The sequence below is a fragment of the Adiantum capillus-veneris genome, chromosome 29 (genome assembly GCF_014529385.1).
Source record: "Adiantum capillus-veneris isolate H3 chromosome 29, ASM1452938v2, whole genome shotgun sequence".
NCBI classification, from domain to species: Eukaryota; Viridiplantae; Streptophyta; class Polypodiopsida; order Polypodiales; family Pteridaceae; genus Adiantum; species Adiantum capillus-veneris.
In genome coordinates this window covers 108,308,503-108,328,851 of record NC_140959.1, presented here as the reverse complement: position 1 = coordinate 108,328,851, position 20,349 = coordinate 108,308,503, and the positions used below count along the sequence as shown (strand labels likewise).

General features: G+C 41.3%; 1 protein-coding gene across 6 annotated transcripts; it reads left to right on the top strand.

Moving 5' to 3' along the window:
- Window positions 1-11,156: 11,156 nt before the first annotated feature.
- On the top strand, window positions 11,157-14,290 carry LOC147419724 (stem-specific protein TSJT1-like). Of its 6 annotated transcripts, none has more exons than XM_086505485.1 (6): window positions 11,157-11,386; window positions 11,486-11,660; window positions 12,123-12,335; window positions 13,108-13,348; window positions 13,706-13,826; window positions 13,938-14,290. In XM_086505485.1, the coding sequence occupies exons 3-6, from the start codon at window positions 12,136-12,138 to the stop codon at window positions 14,132-14,134; spliced, it is 759 nt and encodes a 252-aa protein (XP_086361611.1). In that variant the 5' UTR covers window positions 11,157-11,386; window positions 11,486-11,660; window positions 12,123-12,135; the 3' UTR covers window positions 14,135-14,290. The 6 variants fall into 6 exon arrangements, with proteins under 6 accessions (XP_086361611.1, XP_086361608.1, XP_086361605.1 ...); XM_086505482.1 differs by having other exon boundaries at window positions 11,474-11,660; XM_086505479.1 differs by lacking the exon at window positions 11,486-11,660.
- Window positions 14,291-20,349: the final 6,059 nt, after the last annotated feature.

Here is a 20,349-nt window from a genome sequence, read left to right as displayed (position 1 = left end):
TGTCTCCCAAGCACCAAATGGATTAGTCATACATCTTGGAAAGATGTCGTAGGGTAAAAAGAGATCCTCTACCCTCTAAGTAAGATTGACTAATGACTAAGACTTTATCTCTTCTACCTCATAGTCGAGGACGACTATGAGTTCAAGAGAGAGGTAATGTCATAAAATCTGATATCTAACCAACCCAAATGATTTTTCATATTAAATTGATCATTTAATGTGGGACAATAAACGGGAAAAAGGGTTAAGATATAGACATGTGCTTATAGATCTATCTCAACAAGGGGCCAATGGTAAAGGGACCCAAATGAGAGACGGTCTATCAAAGAGCAAGGCTAACTAATGGAGCATAAGACCTTAGGGTAAGCTTCATTGAAGACCTCCAAGAATTAGTGTAAAAGTCCTTTGACCTTAGGTAATCTAGGGCTGAGCTTGAGGTGGGAACCCGCCGGACCAAGCTTAAGGTGCTTCTCGTGCTTGATGACTAAGGTGCTTGAGGTGCCTGATGACTGAGAAAGAGCTTTTAGATGTTCTACATGCCCTAGACACATGGAAGTGCCATCTATTGGGGACTCCATTTATTTTACGAACAAACCATCAAAGTCTCAAGTACTTCATGACGTAAACCAAGCTTTCCGACAAACAAACGAGCTAGGAAAATTTTCTTTCGCAATTTTATTTTCATATTGCTCACATTGCTGCTAAGCACAATCAAGTGGACGATGCACTTTCACGACGACCAAAAGTTAATGCAGTGTCTATAGCTACTCACAATGATCTATCTTTTATGATAGATGCGTATGCTACTGACCGTGACTTTAAAAACTTAATGTCAGCCCTTGCTTTGGGGAAGAAAGAGGAATCGTTCACCTTGCAGGATGGTTACCCACTCCCTACGTGAGAAAGTTATGCATGAATCTCATGATTCTCCCTATGCAGGACATAGGGACATTCAACCTACTCTTCGAGGAGTAGAGACGTACTTCTATTGGCCTACCATGAAAGTGGACATACAAGAGTATGCTTCAAAATGTGTGGTATACCAAAAGACTAAGTATGATAGAGGGAAGCAACCTGGATTACTCCAACCATTGCCAATCCCTAATTCACCATGGGAGCATATATCCATGGATTTTATCTTTGGATTACCCAAGTCGGGCATACGGGAATATGGACAATAATCGACAAGTTTAGCAAGCAAACACAATTGATTCCTATAAAAAAGACTATTAAGGCACACCAAATGGCAACTCTCTTCATATCTCAAATTTTCAAACACCATGGATTGCCAATATCCATCGTGTCAGATAGAGATCCTAGAATGACCAGTAATTTTTGGAAAGGTCTCTTTGAAAATCTAGGTACAAGATTGAATTTTCTTCAGCCTATCACCCACAAACGGATGGCCAAAGTGAGACAACCAATCTTACAATTCTTGATCTACTAAAGACCTATGTTACAGAAGTAGATCAACGCTTACAATGGAAAAAGTAATTACCTCATGTAGAGTATGCACACAATAATATTGTCCATACTTCTACGGGAAAAGCACCTTTTGAAATCATTGAGGGAAGACCTAAAAGTCCCTTGCTACTTAAAGTACATGGGAAGATCTTCGCTGCCGATGAGTATAGTCGTGACCTACAAGAATCTTTTCAAAAGATTAAGGAGGCTATATCCATCTCTCAACAAAGACAAAAAAGCTACCGATGACAAGCACAAAAGGTCCTTAATGTTTAAAGAAAATGATTGGGTCTTACTTAAGTTTCCGAAGGCTCGATTGAGGCAAATGACGGGCAAAAATCCTACGGGCCATCAAAATTATTATGCTAAACTAGCAAAAAGATACTATGGTCCTTTTCAAATCTTGAAGCCAATCAATGAGATGGCTTATCAACTAAATCTGCCCAACCATTGATTCATACACAATGCTTTTCATGTGAGCCTTCTTAAGCCCTACAAAGGAGATCCACCAAGTGAACCAATTATTGAAGACCCTCCCAAAATCAAAGACCAAGAAGAGGTGCTACAACCCAAAGCTATCCTTCGGCATGAAGACAAGGTACTACGACATGGTAAGATTATCCAATGATATCTTATTAAGTTAAAAAATTATCCTTTTGAAGATGCTAGATGGATGCAAGGAATACAGCTTAAGGACAGTATGAACCTTGTCAATGCTTACAATGCTACATTAGAGTAAGCTAATGTACATGTTTCTTTTAAATGATCAATGTTTTTGTCTTATAAGACTAATTATCTTTTTATTGTGCACAAATTTAAGTAGTATGCATACTTAGAATCATGTTTGTGATGACGACGTCTCTCAAACACCAAGTAGAATTTGTCATTCTACTTGGGAGAATGAAATGGACTAAAGAGCAGACATGCTTGTGGCAGATATGTCTCCCAAGCACCAAATGGATTAGTCATCCATCTTAGAATGATGTCGTAGGGTAAAAAGGGATCCTCTACCCGCTAAGAGAAATTGACTAATGACTAAGGCTTTATCTCTTCTACCTCATAGTCAAGGAAGACTATGATTTCAAGGGAGAGGCAATGTCATAAATATCTAACCAACCCAAATGATTTTCTCATATTATATTGATCATTTAATGTGGGAGAATAAACAGGAACAAGGGTTAGAATATAGACAAGTTCTTACAAATCTATCTCAACACGGGGCCAATGGTAAAGGGGTCCAAATGAGAGATGGTTTGTCAAAGAGAAAGGCTAGCTAATGGAGCTTAAAGACATTAGGGTTAGCTTCATTACATACCTCCAAAGGTGAGTGTTAAAAGTCCTTTGACCTTAGGTAAGCTAGGGCTGTGCTTGAGGTGGGAACCCGACCCAAGTTTGAGGTGCTTGTCATACTTGCTGACTAAGGTGTTTGAGGTGCTTGTCATGGTGCTTGCTGGCTAAGGTGCTTGAGGTGCTTAATGACTAAGGTGCTAAGGTACTCCATGACTAAGGTGCTTGAGGGGGTAAGGTCCTCAAAAGTCAATGCATATCCCTACACAAGGGGGGGGGGAGGGGGTGAGCCCTCATTGTAGAGGCTAGAGAGAGAACACACTCACCCCTCATGTAGGGGCTAGAGAGAGAACACATACACCCTCACACAAGGCATCCTTGGTACAAAGAAAGCAACAGAGAAACTTGTCAACCTCCTCTTCATGTTGCCCTCATGGTGTGTCTATGAATTTATCAAGTCCTCTCTCTCAAAGGGGAACGGGGACACTTGTCCCAAGGCTACCCTTGTTGCTTGATATGCAATAAGCCTGTGACGCGATCGATTGGCTAAGCTTGAGGAGGTCCAATCATGTTCCAAGATAGTGCTAGAAGAGGGAGTCGACCAAAGCAAGAAGTGGGCTAGCTTGGGGGATATACTCTTCCCCCCCTCCCCCACACACTCTCTCTCTCTCTCTCTCTCTCTCTCTCTCTCTCTCATTGTGTGAAGTGCAAAGTGGAAGAGCTCCATCTCCTTCTCCAAGCTAGTAGAGAAGTTGAGAGCCTACACCAACACTCTTGGCTATGGAATGCAAATCCAACCAAGAGCCATGATTCAATGTGAACTGTTTCTTTCTCCTATGAATGTTTCTTCTTCCTCTTCCCTACCCTCATTCCCCGCTAGCTCTCTCCACCTTTGAAGGTGTTTGAGGCCTTGGGACTGAGGTTGGGGATAGTTAATGCTTTTTACAAATTCTATGTTATGCTCGTTGTCAGGACATGGGTCCTACGAGCATGGTTGGGTGGAGACTAACACACACATTACCACCGCCCTTTCACTAGTATCCGAGCTATTTTTGGGAAAGGAGAAAAGAGGGTTGCATGTGCATGCGATGCGCTACTTCTCTCCCATGATCCGGAGACAACGACGTCTTTGTTGTGCAGCAAAAAGAAGGCAGGCACAATTTTATGTGCGCAACACGTGAAGACAGAGATCGACAATTGACTGCTAATCCCTTTAAAGCGGGCGACCAAGGAAAACTCAACCGGCAACTCTACGACACCAAGGCTATAAAGGCTTCGTTGGCACCGTTGGTTGTGCGTGTAGGAAAGTCCGCTTAACCCTTCCATGAAGGAGGGTTAAACCCACCCCATGAGGGTAAGAGGCCAAAACTTTACCATCAAGTTGATGAGCCTTGTTATGTATAACAAGGAAAGATAGCATACTTGTGTTGACAAGAAAGCTAAAAGAAGGGAAAGCTTCAAACTTCAAGGAAGTAGTTTCACTCTTCCTTTTCACTTCTGGGAGGAAGGGAAGTTTTACTCCAAAAATTCTTTTTTCCTCAAGGAGGTAGCTTCAAAGTGAACAAAAGCCTTCACAAAAATGACGAGTTTTTATGAAGAATCCACGAAGGTGTTCTTACGATGAAGAACGACACGTGAAGCGCTATAATTTCCGCAAGGCAAGCTCCGCATGTGACACAAATCGCCGAGCATAAAAAACACAAAGACTTCAAACTTTACAAGGTACAAGTTGATGTTTTTTTCTCTCTCTTTACATTAGTGTATGTTTACCATGGCCAGTGAGGATATCCCACCTACGCACACTTTTGATTTTGAGCACGTAGATCCAAATCAGGGCACCATGGGTGTTGTTGACACTAATATGCATGCTGATGATGATCTAGGAGATCATGGTCTTGTAGATATGGCTGCTTTCAAGACTTTGGAAAATTGCCAAAGCGTACTTGAATGCAACCGTTCTGCACTCAATGCAAATGTTACAAATCTTTCTGAGCTACTTGTGAAATTTATGAATTCACAGATGGCTCAAGGAGCCACAAGTGGGACGGTTCACGGAAACCAAGCTTGCACGACTCAAGTAGTCCAAGAGACAAGTGCTTCAGAAGATGCAGAAGGTAGCAATGCATTGCTTAAGAATATCACCATTCTTGAGTTTCACGGGGAAGAGCGTGATCGCAACAAGGATACGGTCAATACGTTCTTACACAAATGGAGTGATATTCATAGATTGAGACACACCCGGGATATAAAGACGACTGTGGAAACAAGTCTATCTCTTAAAGGTAAGGCCTATAAGTGGTGGATGACATTTCCAATAGATGCTTGTGCTCCATCTTGGGTTGTGTTTCAAGCTTCTTTCTCCAAAGAGTTTTTGGATCCAATGAAGAAGATAAGAATTGGTTAGCATGGGATGCATGTCGCATTTCTGGCCTCTCTCTCACACAGTACCTTTCAAAGTATCGAGAAATCATATTAAAACTAGAAGGTCTAGATGAATTCCAAAAGATAAGGGGTTGTAATAGGGGTCTTGACAAAGACTATCATCTTCAAGTCAAGACCCAACATCCAAAAACTTTGGAAGAAGCCATCAATCATACCCAATATATAATGATGACCAAGAGAGGAAAGGAAATGTTTCCTACTCTAAGAATATTTTTTCTAAGAGCAATGTGGCTAAGAGACAATGGTGAGGTAGATCTCCCACATGTTCCAAGAGGAATAAGAGACAATCTACCTCTCCACGTCCACAAGAGGCTAAGAATCCACGTGGGTCTCTCAACACTACTGATTTTGAGTATGCAAAGAAACACAATTTGTGTTTTAGATGTCTTTCGAACCAACATAACAAGAAAGATTGTCCTCTTTTGCAAGGCAAAGAAAAGGCCATGTACACGGTGCAACGCCTCACATTAGATTCATCTCCTAAATATTGTGCTATAGAGGTTCTTCATATGGAAGAAAAGCACGAGTGTTGTGTGCCTGCTTCAATGTGGCAGCCCACCTTTGGACCCCATGATTTGATTCGCATGCATGGCACTATTAACGGACAACGTGTTCGTATTTTAGTGGATGATGGTGCAACTCATAAATTCCTGAACTATAAGCTAGTCAAGAAATTGAAGCTTACACAGACTCCCTACTCTCACAAGTATGTGGTTGAATAGATGTCTGGAAATGATAAAGAAGTATGGGACACGGTAGTTCAAGGGGTTGAGCTTATTGTTCAAGATCATACGATGACCCTTGACTTTCAAGTCATGAACAGGACCGTAGTTTTAGGATGGAAGTGGTTGCATGGTTTAGGAAACACATTGCACACTAGTTATAAACACAACTCCTTATCCTTTATGGCCAATGGTAAACATGTGCTTTTGCTTGGTGAGAAAAATATACCATCTGCACCTCTTATATGTACAACAAAGCTTTTTATTTTGTAGAAAGCAGATTTAATAGATGAAGTCTTTTTGTGTTATTGCTTATCTCCAAGTCTTGTGAATTCTTAAGAGCAAAGTGTTGTGAATTCTAGTAATGGTATGCAAAGTGCAATGAATTCTAATGATAAGCAAAGTGTTAACAAATCTAACGAGCAAAGTGCTCTCAATTTTAATTCTGTTGAGCAACATGCAACTGTTGTAAACAAACATTACATGAATTACAAGATTCTCCATCTCAGCATAACTCTAGGTTATTTTCTCCTTTTGCACGGCAAAAGCTGACTCACTTACTCACGGAGTATACTGATGTATTCTCAAGTGATTTACCGCCTGGTTTACCACCTACACGTGATGTGAAACATGGCATAGATGTCTTGCCAGGCACTAAACCGGTGAGTAAACCACCTTATCGTATGAGTGCTAAAGAAGCCAAGGAGGTCGAGATTCAGTTGGCTGACTACCTCGCCTGTGGTTTCATTAGACCTAGAACTTCGCCTTGGGCATCATCAATTCTATTGGTAAAAAAGAAAGATGGTACTATGTGCATGTGCGTCGATTATCACGGATTAAACGCCATAACAATCAAGAACAAGTATCCTCTATCTCGAGTGGATGAGTTGTTTGATCAACTCCATGGGGCAAGATGCTATACAAAGATAGATCTTCGTTCAAGATACCACCAGGTTCGTATCCTTTTGCAAGATATCTCCAAAACTGCCTATAGAACACGGTTCGGGCATTTTGAATTTTTGGTTATGCCTTTTGGTTTAACCAATGCTCCAGCTACATTTATGACACTCATGGATAGTGTCTTATGTCCCTATCTTGAAAAATTTGTTGTGGTTTTCCTTGATGACATTCTCATTTACAGTAAGGTTGAAGATGAACACATACTCAAGGGGTTTACTATGTGTAAAACTACCATATCACGTGCGTTCAAGACATGTTTGTAAAACCCCTTATCTGTGAATTTTGTTAGGAATATAATGTACCCTTTTCTTTTAAAATTTGTAAGTTTCTTTCAAATTTGAAAAAATAATTCTCTTATGTATATATAGTTCTGTAAGTTTCAAGAACTTTAAATACCCTTTTGTTGAACTCACGTGATAGGTTACATCTTTATTAGGTGACCTCCCCGGGAACACATAGAACAGTTACAATTAGTGTTCGAATAGCCACGAGCTCACGCTCTGTATGCTAAGCAAAGCAAGTGCGATTTCTTTAAAACAGAGATACGTTACCTCGGTCATGTGATCTCTTATTCTAGCATCAAGATGGACATTGACAAGGTCCCTGCCATTCTTCGATGGGGTGGCCACATCCCAACACGGTTGAGGAGCTTTAAATATTCTTAGGCATGGCTGGATTTTATCAATAGTATATCCGTGATTATGCCAAAATCGTTGTTCCTATGATGGATCAACTTAAAGCAAAAGGTAAGACCTTTTCTTGGAAAGAAGCCCAAGAACACAGTTTTGAACAGCTCAAGGTAGCTATAGCCACTGCTCCCATCCTAGCGATCGTTGACCCACTTAAGCCGTTTGTAGTAAAGACTGATGCTAGTGATAAAGCAATTGGTGCGGTACTTCTCCAGGAAGGAAGACCTATAGCCTTTGAAAGTAAAAAGTTAGATAGAGTTCAACAGATTTATTTTGTCTATGAGAGAGAGCTCTATGCCATAATTCACGCTTTATGAACGTGGCGACACTATTTATATGGTGCCGAGTTTGAAGTGTTTTTTGACCATGAGAGTATCAAATGGTTTACTACTTGAACAGACTTGAAGGGCCGTAAAGCTAGATGGGCAGAAATACTTCAAGATTATGATTATAAGCTACGATAGCACAAGGGGAGATATAATGTAGTAGCGGATGCACTAAGTTGGATGCCTCAGATTAATTCACTTGCTTTCATGGAAATAAAGAGTGGATTTTTGGAGTCATTATGTGGCAAGTGTGCACAAGATCAATCATATGCTAAAGTGTGGAGTGCAGTTTTAAAAAGGGATCCCTCACACTCACACGTCTATGTACAACCAAATCAACATGTCTCTGCATGCGCAGATAAAAACTCCAGCACACGGAGCTCCACCCCTACTCAGGAAGAGCTTAAATGATGGAAGAAATTCCATTGATGATGGCTACTTACTCCACAAGGGTAGAGTATGTGTGCCAAAGGACTCGGAAACTAGGTGCCAAATATTATTTGAGTGTCATGATAGTCCAAGTGCTTGTCATCTAGGTATTTGTCGTAAGACGTATGCCTTAGTTCGACGGAAATTTTATTCGCCAGGCTTACATCATGCTCTTCAAGAGTACGTACTAAACTGCCAACAGTGCCAAGTTAATAAGGCAGGGCGCCTCAAGGTAAGTGGACTTTTACATCCTTTAGAGATTCAACAAGGTAACTAGGAGAGCATCTCTATGGATTTTGTAGTAGGACTACCTACTACAAATCGTGGCCATGATGCCATATGGGTAATTGTAGACCGTCTCACAAAGATGGGTCGATTCATTCCCACTAAGACTACGGTTAAGACATCGGAATTAGCACGGCTATTTGTAGAGTATATATATAGACTCTACCGTCTTCCAGCTTGTATCATTAGTGACAGAGATCGAAAGTTCAATAATCACTTCTGGAGAGCTGCGTTTCGAAAGTTGGAAACTAAACTTAATTTAAGTACGGCTGATCATTCAGAAACAGATGGTCAAACCGAAAGAGTTAATAAGTGCTAGAGGATATGCTACGAGCGTACGTTAGCAAGAATCAAACCAATTGGGAAGACTACTTACCTATATTGGAAATTTCAAAGCATATGACTACAGGGTTTAGTCCATTTAGGCTTTTATATGGATTTCAACCTATATCACCTGTTACGGTGGGGTTGGCTAAGGAGAAGATACAACAAGCAAAGGATTTTCTCCAATACCATTTTGACATGCTTCGAGTTGCTCGACAGAATGCTAAGCAAGCTCAAGATCGATATAAGAAGTACGCAGATGAGCATCGCCGTCTTGCTACTTTCAAAGAAGGAGACAAGGTTTTTCTCAAAGTTTCGGAGCATTCAGAAAGTCTGAAGACGGGAAAAGTTGTTAAACTTTCACCATGCTATTGTGGACCGTTTACCATTCTCAAACGCATGGTCAAGTGGCCTATAGGTTAGCTCTTCCAGAGCACTCACGAGTTCATCCTGTTTTTCATGTTAGCCGTTTACGAAAAAAGCTAGGACAGAATGATAATGTCATTGACACAGGTGTGTTAGTTGACCTTATCGAACCGCCAAGCATCTCTCGTGAGCCCGAAAAGATTTTGGATTCTCATGAGCTTCGGACCAGACATCATGTCAGATGACAGGTGTTGGTAAAATGGATAGATAGACCTGAAGAAGGTTCTACATGGGAGAATGTCTCCGCACTTAAGAAACGTTTTCCTACATTCGTTTTTGAGGACGAAAACGATTCTCCAAGGGGGGGTAATGTAAGGACATGGGTCCTGCAGGGAAGGCCACCGGCACGGCCGGACAGTGTGTATGCTAGGGGGAGGCTATAAGATAGCATGGTTGGGTGGAGACTAGCACACGCATTACCATCGCCCTTTCACTCGTGATGCATGAATCTTTCTATCTTCATTGCATCACTTAGGTCACAAGGAACATAAAGATTGTATTGTACCAAGTCTCTCTTGATGGGAGAATCTATAATACAAAAGCCTATTGGAGGGGGGACCAGCTCCACATAAATCCGGTCCTCAATTGTTGTCAAGTTCTCTAAACTCTCTCTCTTGCAAAAGTATTGTTCATGCCAAGTTAATTAAGTATTATGGTTAAGTTGCTACCGCTAAATAAGTTCACCCTCTATGTTCTCAAAGTAGTCTCACAAAAATGCTTTCTCTAATTCTCCTATTTTCGCTATTCTCAAAGTTCATAGGCCATTTCCATTACATTGGTCCTGATAGATGCTTGCAATGCAAAATGGCTTGTGAAGACCTCTAGTGCGCCCGACGATCTGCGGTCTTGAACGGAAGATTTTGCAAATGGGTCCAAAAGACATGGAAAATAGGATTCTTCAAGAATGATCTCTTCTTGGGAGGGAAGGTATTCAAGAGCCAAGCACTGCTCGTCGCAACACAAATTGTCAGGTATTGCTACTTCAAACACAAGGAATAGTCGGATCTTTGGAAATCCGTGGAAGTTGCTAAGTTCATGGAGACAGTCCAAGAAAGTAGGGTGACGATCATCGCCATTGGAAAACAAAGGAACTTTGAGGAGTGGAACAGGACCATGGGCGACACAATGACGGACTTGCATAGGTGAAAGTGTAGGCTCATCCATTATCGTGGGGTGGATCCCCCTTCAACCGATGTACCTATGATTCATTGAAGATATCATGGCTCGTCACGAGCATGTCATGAATTTGTAATTTTTTGGATCTTTCAAAATAATCTAATCACCTTTGTGAGTTTCGCAAAAAAAAAAAAAAAAAGACTTGAACAATCCAACCACCAAAATAGATTTTTGAAATTTGAGGGGGATTTTGGGAAATTTCCACGAGTTAGAATTTAGAGGGGTATTTTAGTAATTTTTCCTTTTTATTAAAACACCTCCCATCTACTAACATAATATGGCGGAAGGGCTCCCCTTTACATGTGCTGCAATCTGCGACTTGAAGGCTAAAGTCCGAAACGAAAAAAAGCCCAGTTGCACGCGATAAAGAGGGAGAGAAGGGGAGAGAGAGACGCCGTCGAAGGCGGCCGGCAGAACTAGTAGGATTGAATGATCAGTTTGGGTTGGTTGAACGTGCATGACACAGGCCTTAAGAAGTGAGTTTTTGGATACGAAGATCCGAGTGGGCCTCGAAGAAAAAATATTCCCACGTGAACGGAGGAACGGAAATAGGACGTCAGGAATTCGGAAATTTTGTTTCTTAAAACAGACGTATGTTTTCAAAATGGCTACTTGGCACTCTCACAACAGGCGCCAGGAGCAGCGCCTCATTGCCGCTTTGCTCATTTCGCTGTTAAGTGGTGCCCGCACGCTCTCTCTCTCTCTCTCTCTCACACACACACACCACACACACACACACACTTTTTTTTTGTAACGCGCGCGCGCACCCACACACACGCACACGCACACGCATTCTCCGAGTTGCGGCTGGATCGGCAGCTTTCCTCTTGACGATCATTGTCCTCGCTACGCTAAGGTAACATTCTTTAAGCCATGGTTGTCCGTTTTTCTGCACAAATTCAGGCAAGAAGCCTTGATCTGATGTCTGCTTCTTGATGGAAAGTTAATTATGCAGAATGTCTCCAGCAGCTTGGTTGTTTTCTACACAAGTTAGAGAAATTTCTTTGTAGCGGAAGTACTTTTATTGTTATAAGTATCTTGGTGCACGACCTTAAGTAGATCTTGCCTTCTTTTTCTTGCCGATAGTGGCATTTGGTGCATTCAGGCCCATTCTGCGTCTTCTCACGAATGTAAGAGTTTTAAATCTTTGTAGTTTGCATTTCTCGTCTTTTTAGTGTTGTGTTTGTTTCATGATCTGGAACAAGATCTGCTCTCTTTTGTACCGCCAAGCTTTGTGAATATTCCTGTGTGCATTTGTCTGCGTCTTCACATGTGTGTGCCAATGTTTGTATGTGCTGGAAGTTAATATATGCTTCATCAGTAAGGAGAATCCGTTCTTCAACATTCTGCTCTTTTTGTATGTGAGATTTGTGCATGAGAACTTAGAAGTATGGTTCCATGTCTGTTTGCAGGAGACTTCTTTTGCTGTCTTGTATGTGCTTACATAAGTGTAAAAGGATGTTAAAACCATGTATATTTGTGTGTGTGTATGTGGAGAGAGAGAGAGAGAGAGAGAGAGAGAGAGAGAGAGAGAGAGAGAGAGAGAGAGAGAGATGCTCTTGTGCACAAACTCGTTTGCAAGGTGCATGCAGGTGAAACGAAAAGATGCTGGCAGTGTTTCAAGGAAGTGTAGCCAGCGGGCCACAGGAGCTCTGTAGTCCTAGTGCAAAACCAGATGAGCGGAAGTCTGGTTTGGAGATCTTGGAAATTTTCACCGCACAAAATGCAAATGCTGTTCGTGTCGTGCTTCAAGATGCCGGAGGCATGGCTTACACTCATAATAAGCAAGCCTTGCTTAGACCCAGGTAACCAGACTGCCTAAGCTGCTTGTAAGTGAACTTTGCTGAGGTGTTTAATGCCTTAATGACTGTTAGGCTGTATTTAAATTCGTGTCCTGGTTTTTGCTCTTATCTTTTTCCCCTCCCTTTTTGTTGGATTTTTCAAGGATGCTAAGAAAATTATTATTATTCGCACAGATCTTGATTTAAACGTTTCTTAATGTCATACTCTTGCCATGTTTGTGTCAACTGTAAAAACAGGGTAGTCTAATTGGTCAGAGTGTTAAGTGTGAGCTGTGCAGCGAGAAGTACCGATTCCCTGCAACTCTTTAACATTACAATCATTCAAATTTTTTTTGGAGCTTGCATCTTTAGGGAAACTTCATTGTAATACAAATCTGGGGGTTATGTCCACATCATGAGTGTCCATTATTTTATTGTGCTTATCACAAGTTTTTGTGAGTGAGGTCCTTAATAACATAGGATGTCTCCCTCTGGATGAAGAGTCTATGGCCAAGTGAATTTGAGTTGTTGAAGTCAGTTCATTCCTTCAAAGTTGCAGAATTTGAGTAGTTCAAGTCAGTTCATTCCTCCAAAGTTGCATATCAATTTTGAAAGTGTACAGTTTTGATGTCATGAGACATTCGATTAGAAGTTCTGGTGTAAAACTTCACAAGCACCTCAGTTGATGGTGCCAAACTCATGAATGATTTCTGGTACTGTAGAAATTTAACCCTTAACCTTGTGAAAGGTATTCTTGCAGAAGTCAGGCTGAATTCTGAGAACGGTGTCTTTGCAGGTCATTTGCAGCAATTGATGGGATTTTTTGCATGTTTGAAGGCACTCTGGAAAATTTGGCTATATTGAGGCAAGAATACGGCCTTGGGAAGAATATCACAGAAGTAATGCTGATTATCGAGATCTATAGGACCCTTCGTGATAGAGGTCCTTTTCCTCCCAGCAAGGTTGTTGCAGATTTAGAAGGACAGTTTGTGTTCGTACTCTTTGACTCGATCAATCAAAACGTCTTTGTAGCTTTGGTGAGATTCTTTTTTGATGCTGCATGTGCTCGTCATTCTCTGGTGCTTGTGAAACTTTAAAGCGTTTCTTGACTGTGGCATGCAAAAATTCCTTGGGAGAAATTTGTCAGAAAATATTCACTTTCTGACCAACTCAGGCATGAATATTTTCTATCTTCCTTGACTCGATAGACCTATGGCTTGCTTACATGTTTCTACTCACTTACCTTATTTTGGGTGAAGCAATGGAGGCTTTCTTATTTGTAATGATGTTGCCTTTAGTCCTTTACACATACTGCATGCAGTGTTGAATGGTGGTATGTGTTTCTTTGTCGATCAGTGTTTTTGATCAGTGTTTTTGATAATTGTTGTGTGTAGGACTCTGAGGGCAGGGTTCCTTTTTATTGGGGTACTGCGGCAGACGGATGTCTGGCTCTCAGTGACACTCCTGATGTTTTGGAGTCAGGCTGCGGAAGGTCCTTTGCACCATTTCCCTTGGGTATGGATGCTTTCGCAATATTTATGGTTATGCAAATAATAGTGACAAACCCTGGCACATTATGTGAAGTCTTGATTTGGAACTGTGTTCTAATATTTGGCTGCTCTTCAGGGTGCTTCTTTTCAAGCCACATGGGTCTTCAAAGCTACCAACACCCTCTTCAGCAGCTGAAGCCTGTAGTCCGCCATGACAGTGATGGTCAAAGACTGGGTGCAGAGTTTAAGGTGGACATGGGCAAGAAGGATTTGAAGAAACAAGAAAGCATGCACAGAGTGGGAAGTGAGACCAATTGGGCTAAGTCCATTTAATGTCATAATTAGCTAGGCTAACAGCATCTAAATTTTTTTGGTGTAAACGTTGATACCTGTTACAAGCAATTGCAAAGTGCTGTTTGTTTCATGTAGAAAACGTCATATGCAGGGTTGTCACACTTCTGTCTTTGTAATATATTGCGTTGTTCTTGAGGTGGTTGTGTTTTTACTGCTCGTTATGTCCGATCCACATGAAAGAGGTAAGTTGCGTTGTGAAATTGGTTAAACCATAGGGAAAAGAAAACGGGTTGAAAGTTTCTGAGAAAATTGGGAGTCAAATGAATGCATTGGCAATGTTGTCTGGACTATAATGAAAACGCTTTCGGCAAGATGTGCTTTTGTCTGGTGCTTTTTTTTTTGAATATTCCCGAGGCATGGAATCCAAAACTTGAGAAGCTTACTCCAGCTGTGCATGTCAAGTTGCAAACATATAAACCTATGGTCCAAAAATCAACAAGAAGCAAATGATAGTCAGAAGTAGCTAGTATATTGAGACAGCTCTGATTGCTGCAGGTTTAGGATCATTCCACACCCATATACCGAAGATTTTGAAGCATGCAAAAGAAAGTATAGTATCAAGGCACCAATTTGTTATGAATTTTGAAGATGGTCTGGTTACAGACATCAATTGATGGGCTATATAGTCAAATTTTCTTGGTCAATTGTTTGGATATTTTTTGTGGCTATTTACCATGTCTATTGTCTCCCAATGAGAGGTTTACTCTTTGTTCAATTGGACCTAAGACCAGCCTTTTTCATGTTAATCAAGGATGGATGTCTCCCTCTTTTCTTTCTATTCTTGGTGTGGCAAGGAATTAATGGAAAAAGGTTTTGTAGTGCTTGATTGTGAAGCATGGAAAAAAACCAATTCTTTGAGATGGCAATTTGAGTTACAGGTTGAAACGCACTTACACTCTTTGGTTCAGAGTGTTAGAACAGATCCCAAAAGTGTTGGGTTCAATTCGTTGAGGGCTTTTGAATGGGTGAGGTAGCAAATCCACCAAGAAGTCTCTTAGTAGGCGGAAGGGTAATTAAAGTCTCAAAAGGTTTGAACTAAATCACACCCACTTCAAAAGTGACAAAAGCTTGAGTTCTTTCAAAGGCGTGCCCACCATCATGGGAGCACATTGTAGAGATGGAGTTTGAAAGTTGTCGTCTACACTACAAGCAAAACGAGTCCTACAAGATGGCAAGCGAATTTTTTTGAGCGATAAAAAAAAACCGAACGAGTCTCTCAATAAAGTTTTATGTGAATTAGAGAGATTTTCAAAAGTGATAATAAGGGAAAAGAGATGGCCATAGAGTAGAGCTTATATAATTCTTTGCTATGATCCTAGGGACACACCATAAGGCTATGTTAAGGGGTGTTTTCTTTGTCGCTTGCTTTGATTAGCAAAGAAATTTTGGGTTGGTTGTCAGCTCTACTAGTTGTTGGGTTCCCACGGTCTTCCATCTTATATTTGTGTGAAAAGTGCGAACACGGAGCTTCAAGCAATTACAAAGCAAAAATATGGCAAAAAAAACAACCAATAGGAAATTTTGGGTTAGACCTTTCTATGCACTTGCGTCCACCCTTTGTGAACTTGATGCCTCAATGTACACTTGGCCCTATATATTTTGCTCATATATAACAAGCCACAAAGCTATCATTCTCTTGCATAGTGTTTGCAAAAAGTCAAAGTTTAGTGATTTTTAATTGACGTGCGTGATGAGTGCTATTTCAGAGGGTTGCTAAGGTCGTCGCTCCATTTTGGGTTGCTAATATTAATGACAACTCCAAGTGGTATTATAGTTGCTTTGATTTAACATAGATGATTGACCGTTGATTTATAGTTGCATTATCGTCGTCTACAACTTATCTCGTTATTTTGGGCCTTTCAAATAATTGTGCTCTCATTAAACTTTATTTAGAGCCATGTATAGCCTAGTGTTAACTCTTTGATGAGCACATCTAGTTGAAACAACAATAATCAATCGACAGAGCAGGCCCTTTCATGCCCCATTTAAACAACACAAATCTTTGTACTCCTTCCCACTAGTTTTTCGTTTGTAAGTGAATGAAAAGGATGGCACTCACTTTCTTAGGGATGCTATCTAGCTTGGTGGATAGCTTCCTCTTTGCATGTGTATAAGGCTCATTTGTTGTGAGCAACCAACCAACATATCTAATTCTCCCCATCAATTAGCTACTCATTTCAAAATTGATTGCTATAAGCGTTGGAAATCTACCTTTTTGTCCCCTTGCTTGACGAACATATTGTTGCCCCTCATCAACCCTTATCACCATGTCGATTGCATATCACCTCGTCTTGCACCTATATAGCCGATAAAATGGTCGTGCCATCTACAACTGAGGTGGCTCTCTTCTTGGCCCAGATCTACAAAAGCAACTTCACCCCACTGTCATTTGAGGTGGCCGTCTAAGGTGCCATTTGGGCCGTTAAATTAGAGCGGCGATAATATCACTTGGAGTTGTCATCAATAGCAACAGCCTAAAATGGAACGACGACCTTTGTTGCCCTCTGAAATAGCACTCATCACCTGCTAGAATTAGTCCGCACTGACATGGACTAATTTGGAGTAGATTTAGATGCAATGATTTGATTAGAAAAAGGGAAAAAAACCCCTATAATTTGTGGAAATTCCCTAAACACCCCTCAAATTTCAAAAGTTTCCAATATACCTTTGCATTATTTTGGGATAGATTTGCCCCAATTTTGCATAGTCTAATGTTAATGACAATGGAGATTTATCTTTTAGCATATTAGACAAGATTATTCACCAATCTGCTCACAAATAGTTTTCAAAAGTGATGAACAATTTCATCCGAAGAGCCCTCAAGAACATTTTAATTCCTAGCTCTATCTTCTTTGAGGAGAACCAATCTTCCTATGAAGAGTTGCAATTTTTTTTGCTTTTATACATCTTTCCCGTTTGCCAACCTCAGTCAGAAATGATTGCTCACAACTCAGAACTCTATTGCTACGGCTACTACCGAGAGTGACCTTCAACAGCAATCCCTGCTCCATCATGCCTCGCCATTCATTGAGTCCCAAGCTACAAAACGTAGGTCGCCTCCACCATAGCCTTGTGTAAGCTATCGAAACTAGTTCAACAAACAATAAGTTAAGAAATAGCTTTGGTGATGATCCTTCATCCAACAAACAATAGGTTTAGTGTAGGGCTAAAAAAATACATTTTTCCTAACTGAAGACAATAAGGACAAGCTTGAAATTCTCCCGATTTTTAGGTTGCTTTTGCCAGTTTTTAGATCCCAAATCTTCATAGATTGTTAGTTTGTCATTGTCCACTTCGGTTGCTCCTCCTCTTGCTACCACCGCGTGAGTGTGATGCTTTCTTTATCTATTTGTTCATCCGAGTGCAAGCCGCTTCTGCTTTGTTGATATGAGACACCTCTTCCACTGACGTGGCCATTCTCCAACTTCGCCACTTGTCAGCCCCGTTGCCGTCGTGGCCTTTGCAAGGCTATGGTTTGACGTGCAGGCATCCAATGTAGGGGCGTTGTGACGCACTGCGACTTGTTCTTGCGTGGTGTCCCCGCCTGTGCCATTTTATAGTTAGCCACCGGCATCATCTACATGTCCATGTCCCTCCTTTACATGGACATCTTGGGTAACATGTCCATGGACGCGTCACACATCGCTCAATAGCCTGACCTTCCACATATCAAGGCTCAACCTCCTCACACGGAATTCCACATGACATTCATTAGCTTGGCCTTTCATAGATAATGAATAAGTTTATAGGTTGAGCCCAGTTTGAGAGGGGCTGAGCTGAGAGGGGCCGAGTTTAGCGGGGCTCAGCTACGATGGAAAGAGCTGAGTAGGGCTAGGCTACGATGGGCTGAGTGGGGCTGTTGTCGAGTCGAGAGCTATTAGAGAAGACCTCGTGAGCTAGGCAAGAGAAAGACAAGCAAAGTGAGATGAGAGAGAAGCATTGAACAGAGAGGTGGTCAAAGAGAGCACTTCGGATAGAGAGGTCTACACAAAGAGTGCTATGAAACACTACCTTTGCAGTGGGTTCACACATGACGATTGATTTATCTTTGGTATTTTTTTTAAATAAAAATAAAAACAAATGTCAAGTTTGATTTCCTAATGAATTTGATGGTGATTTCGTAACAGATTTTTCTCCTTGATGCGTGTGTTGGCTCTCTCTCTCTCTCTCTCTCTCTCTCTCTCTCTCTCTCTCTACCTCATTATGATTTGCGAGGATAGTTGTTGGTGCTGTCTTGGCTGGAGAGTTGTCCCTTGATGTCGGCTTTAGTAGTAGGACATCTTGTGAATAGTCACTTGAAATACAATCGTTCAGGTCGAAGTTTGGCTAAAGAAGCACAAACTAGTGTTTGATTTGAACCTTGAAATTGGAAGGAAGTGCTCAATACTGCACTTTCCTACTGTTAACACACTCCTGGCTACATTATTTTTTACCTACCAACAAATAGAAAAATCTGCTAATCTTGTGACATTGGGGGTGTGCAGGCCAATGAAAAGCTTCAAAGTTTACATTCCAAGTACAAAGCAAGTTCTGTATTACAGCAGAAGAGTTCAATGATGTTCATGGCCTCTCCCTGGCTGGTGCCAACCCCAAACTAGTGAGGTGGGATCAGATCAGTGATGTGGAGTGGTTCAATGTTTTCAGAGAGTCAAAGAATCGTAGTCACTATCGCATTAAATGCAGTTCTTTGCGTATTGATATGTTTGACCAGGTGATGTAGCTGCATTACAAGGTGTACCAGAAGCCCCCAACAAACATGGAGATCAACTCTGCATTCGCCAAGGGGTTTGTAAAAGAATTCAGCCCGGCGGCAATTGCAAGTAGCTCAGCCATGCAATTCAATTGGGCTGAATTCGCTGTCTAGCATTTGCAGGACCTCCGAGAGAAAGGGTACTACGAGGCCCATGTCGAAAAGTGGAGGATGCAAAATGTATGTCAAAACATCGAGGAGGCGCAAGCTGAAATGAAGGAGGATACCAAGGAGACACTCATCTCTCGCCACAACACTCACCAGCAGGCTGAAAGCCTGTCATTTTTTGGCGTTGAGAATTTGCAGCACATAAAGGCTGCCTTTGAAATTCTCAGCAAACAACTACAAGATGCTAAAGAACATCTTCTAACTGCACCCCAATTGTGCTTGCTATGAGACAAAAGCTTCACGACACTGAAAATGAATTACAGAGGTTACTACAGAGCGACATCGTGGATGCAAGGAGGGAAATAGAGTGTAAAGTAAAAATAGAGACATTTAAAGAGACATTGGAAGGTTTGGCATTTCCTGACAGTGAGGACACTCTTGCTGCTGACTCAACTTGTCAGCGTGTAAGTGCGTGACTTTTATGCTTCCACCGTATGATTGGAATATGTGCACAACAAACCTATGTACTTACCATGCTACTCTTTTTTTTGGTGTGCAGATCAATGTGGAGGTTATGGAAGCAAAAGTGTGAAGGTCAACTGCAGCTCCTAATGCACATGAGCAAGATGCTACAAGGCTCCTCCAATCCCACTGCCCTGTGTAATATGGCTATGGGCACTTTTACAGAAAGTATAGAAGGGGTATGCGATGGGACGATGATCAACCCGTGCAGTGGCTGCAGTTTGCCACTTGAAGTAAAGGGAACCAATGCCACGGTCAAGATGCCCTGTGGGCGTAGCTACCACTTTCTCTGCTTTGCAGCTGCATGCTCCTTGTCGACAAAATGTAGAGCTGTGACCTGCCAGCAAAGGATACCACAAGAATGGTGTTGGAAATCCACAGGGCAAAGACATCCAATCATACATACATCTGATAAGATTGTACAGGGTGTGCTAATTAGCATACCCAATGTGTTAATTAGAATATTGAGTGTGTTAATTGGATATGCTGATTAGCATATCTTGTGTGCTAATTAGCATACTGGGTATGCTGATTAGCATACCCAGTATGCTAATTAGCATAATGGATATGCTGATTAGCATACTTGATATGCTAATTAGCATACTTGATATGCTAATTAGCATACTAGGTATGCTAATTAGCATACTAAATATGCTAATTAGCATATTGGGTAGGCTAATTAGCATACTGGATATGCTAATTAGCATACCCAGTGAGAATATTGAGTGTGTTAACTGGATATGCTAATTAGCATATCTTGTATGCTAATTAGCATACCCTGTGCTCAGTGTACAGATTAGAGTAAGTTTGGCAT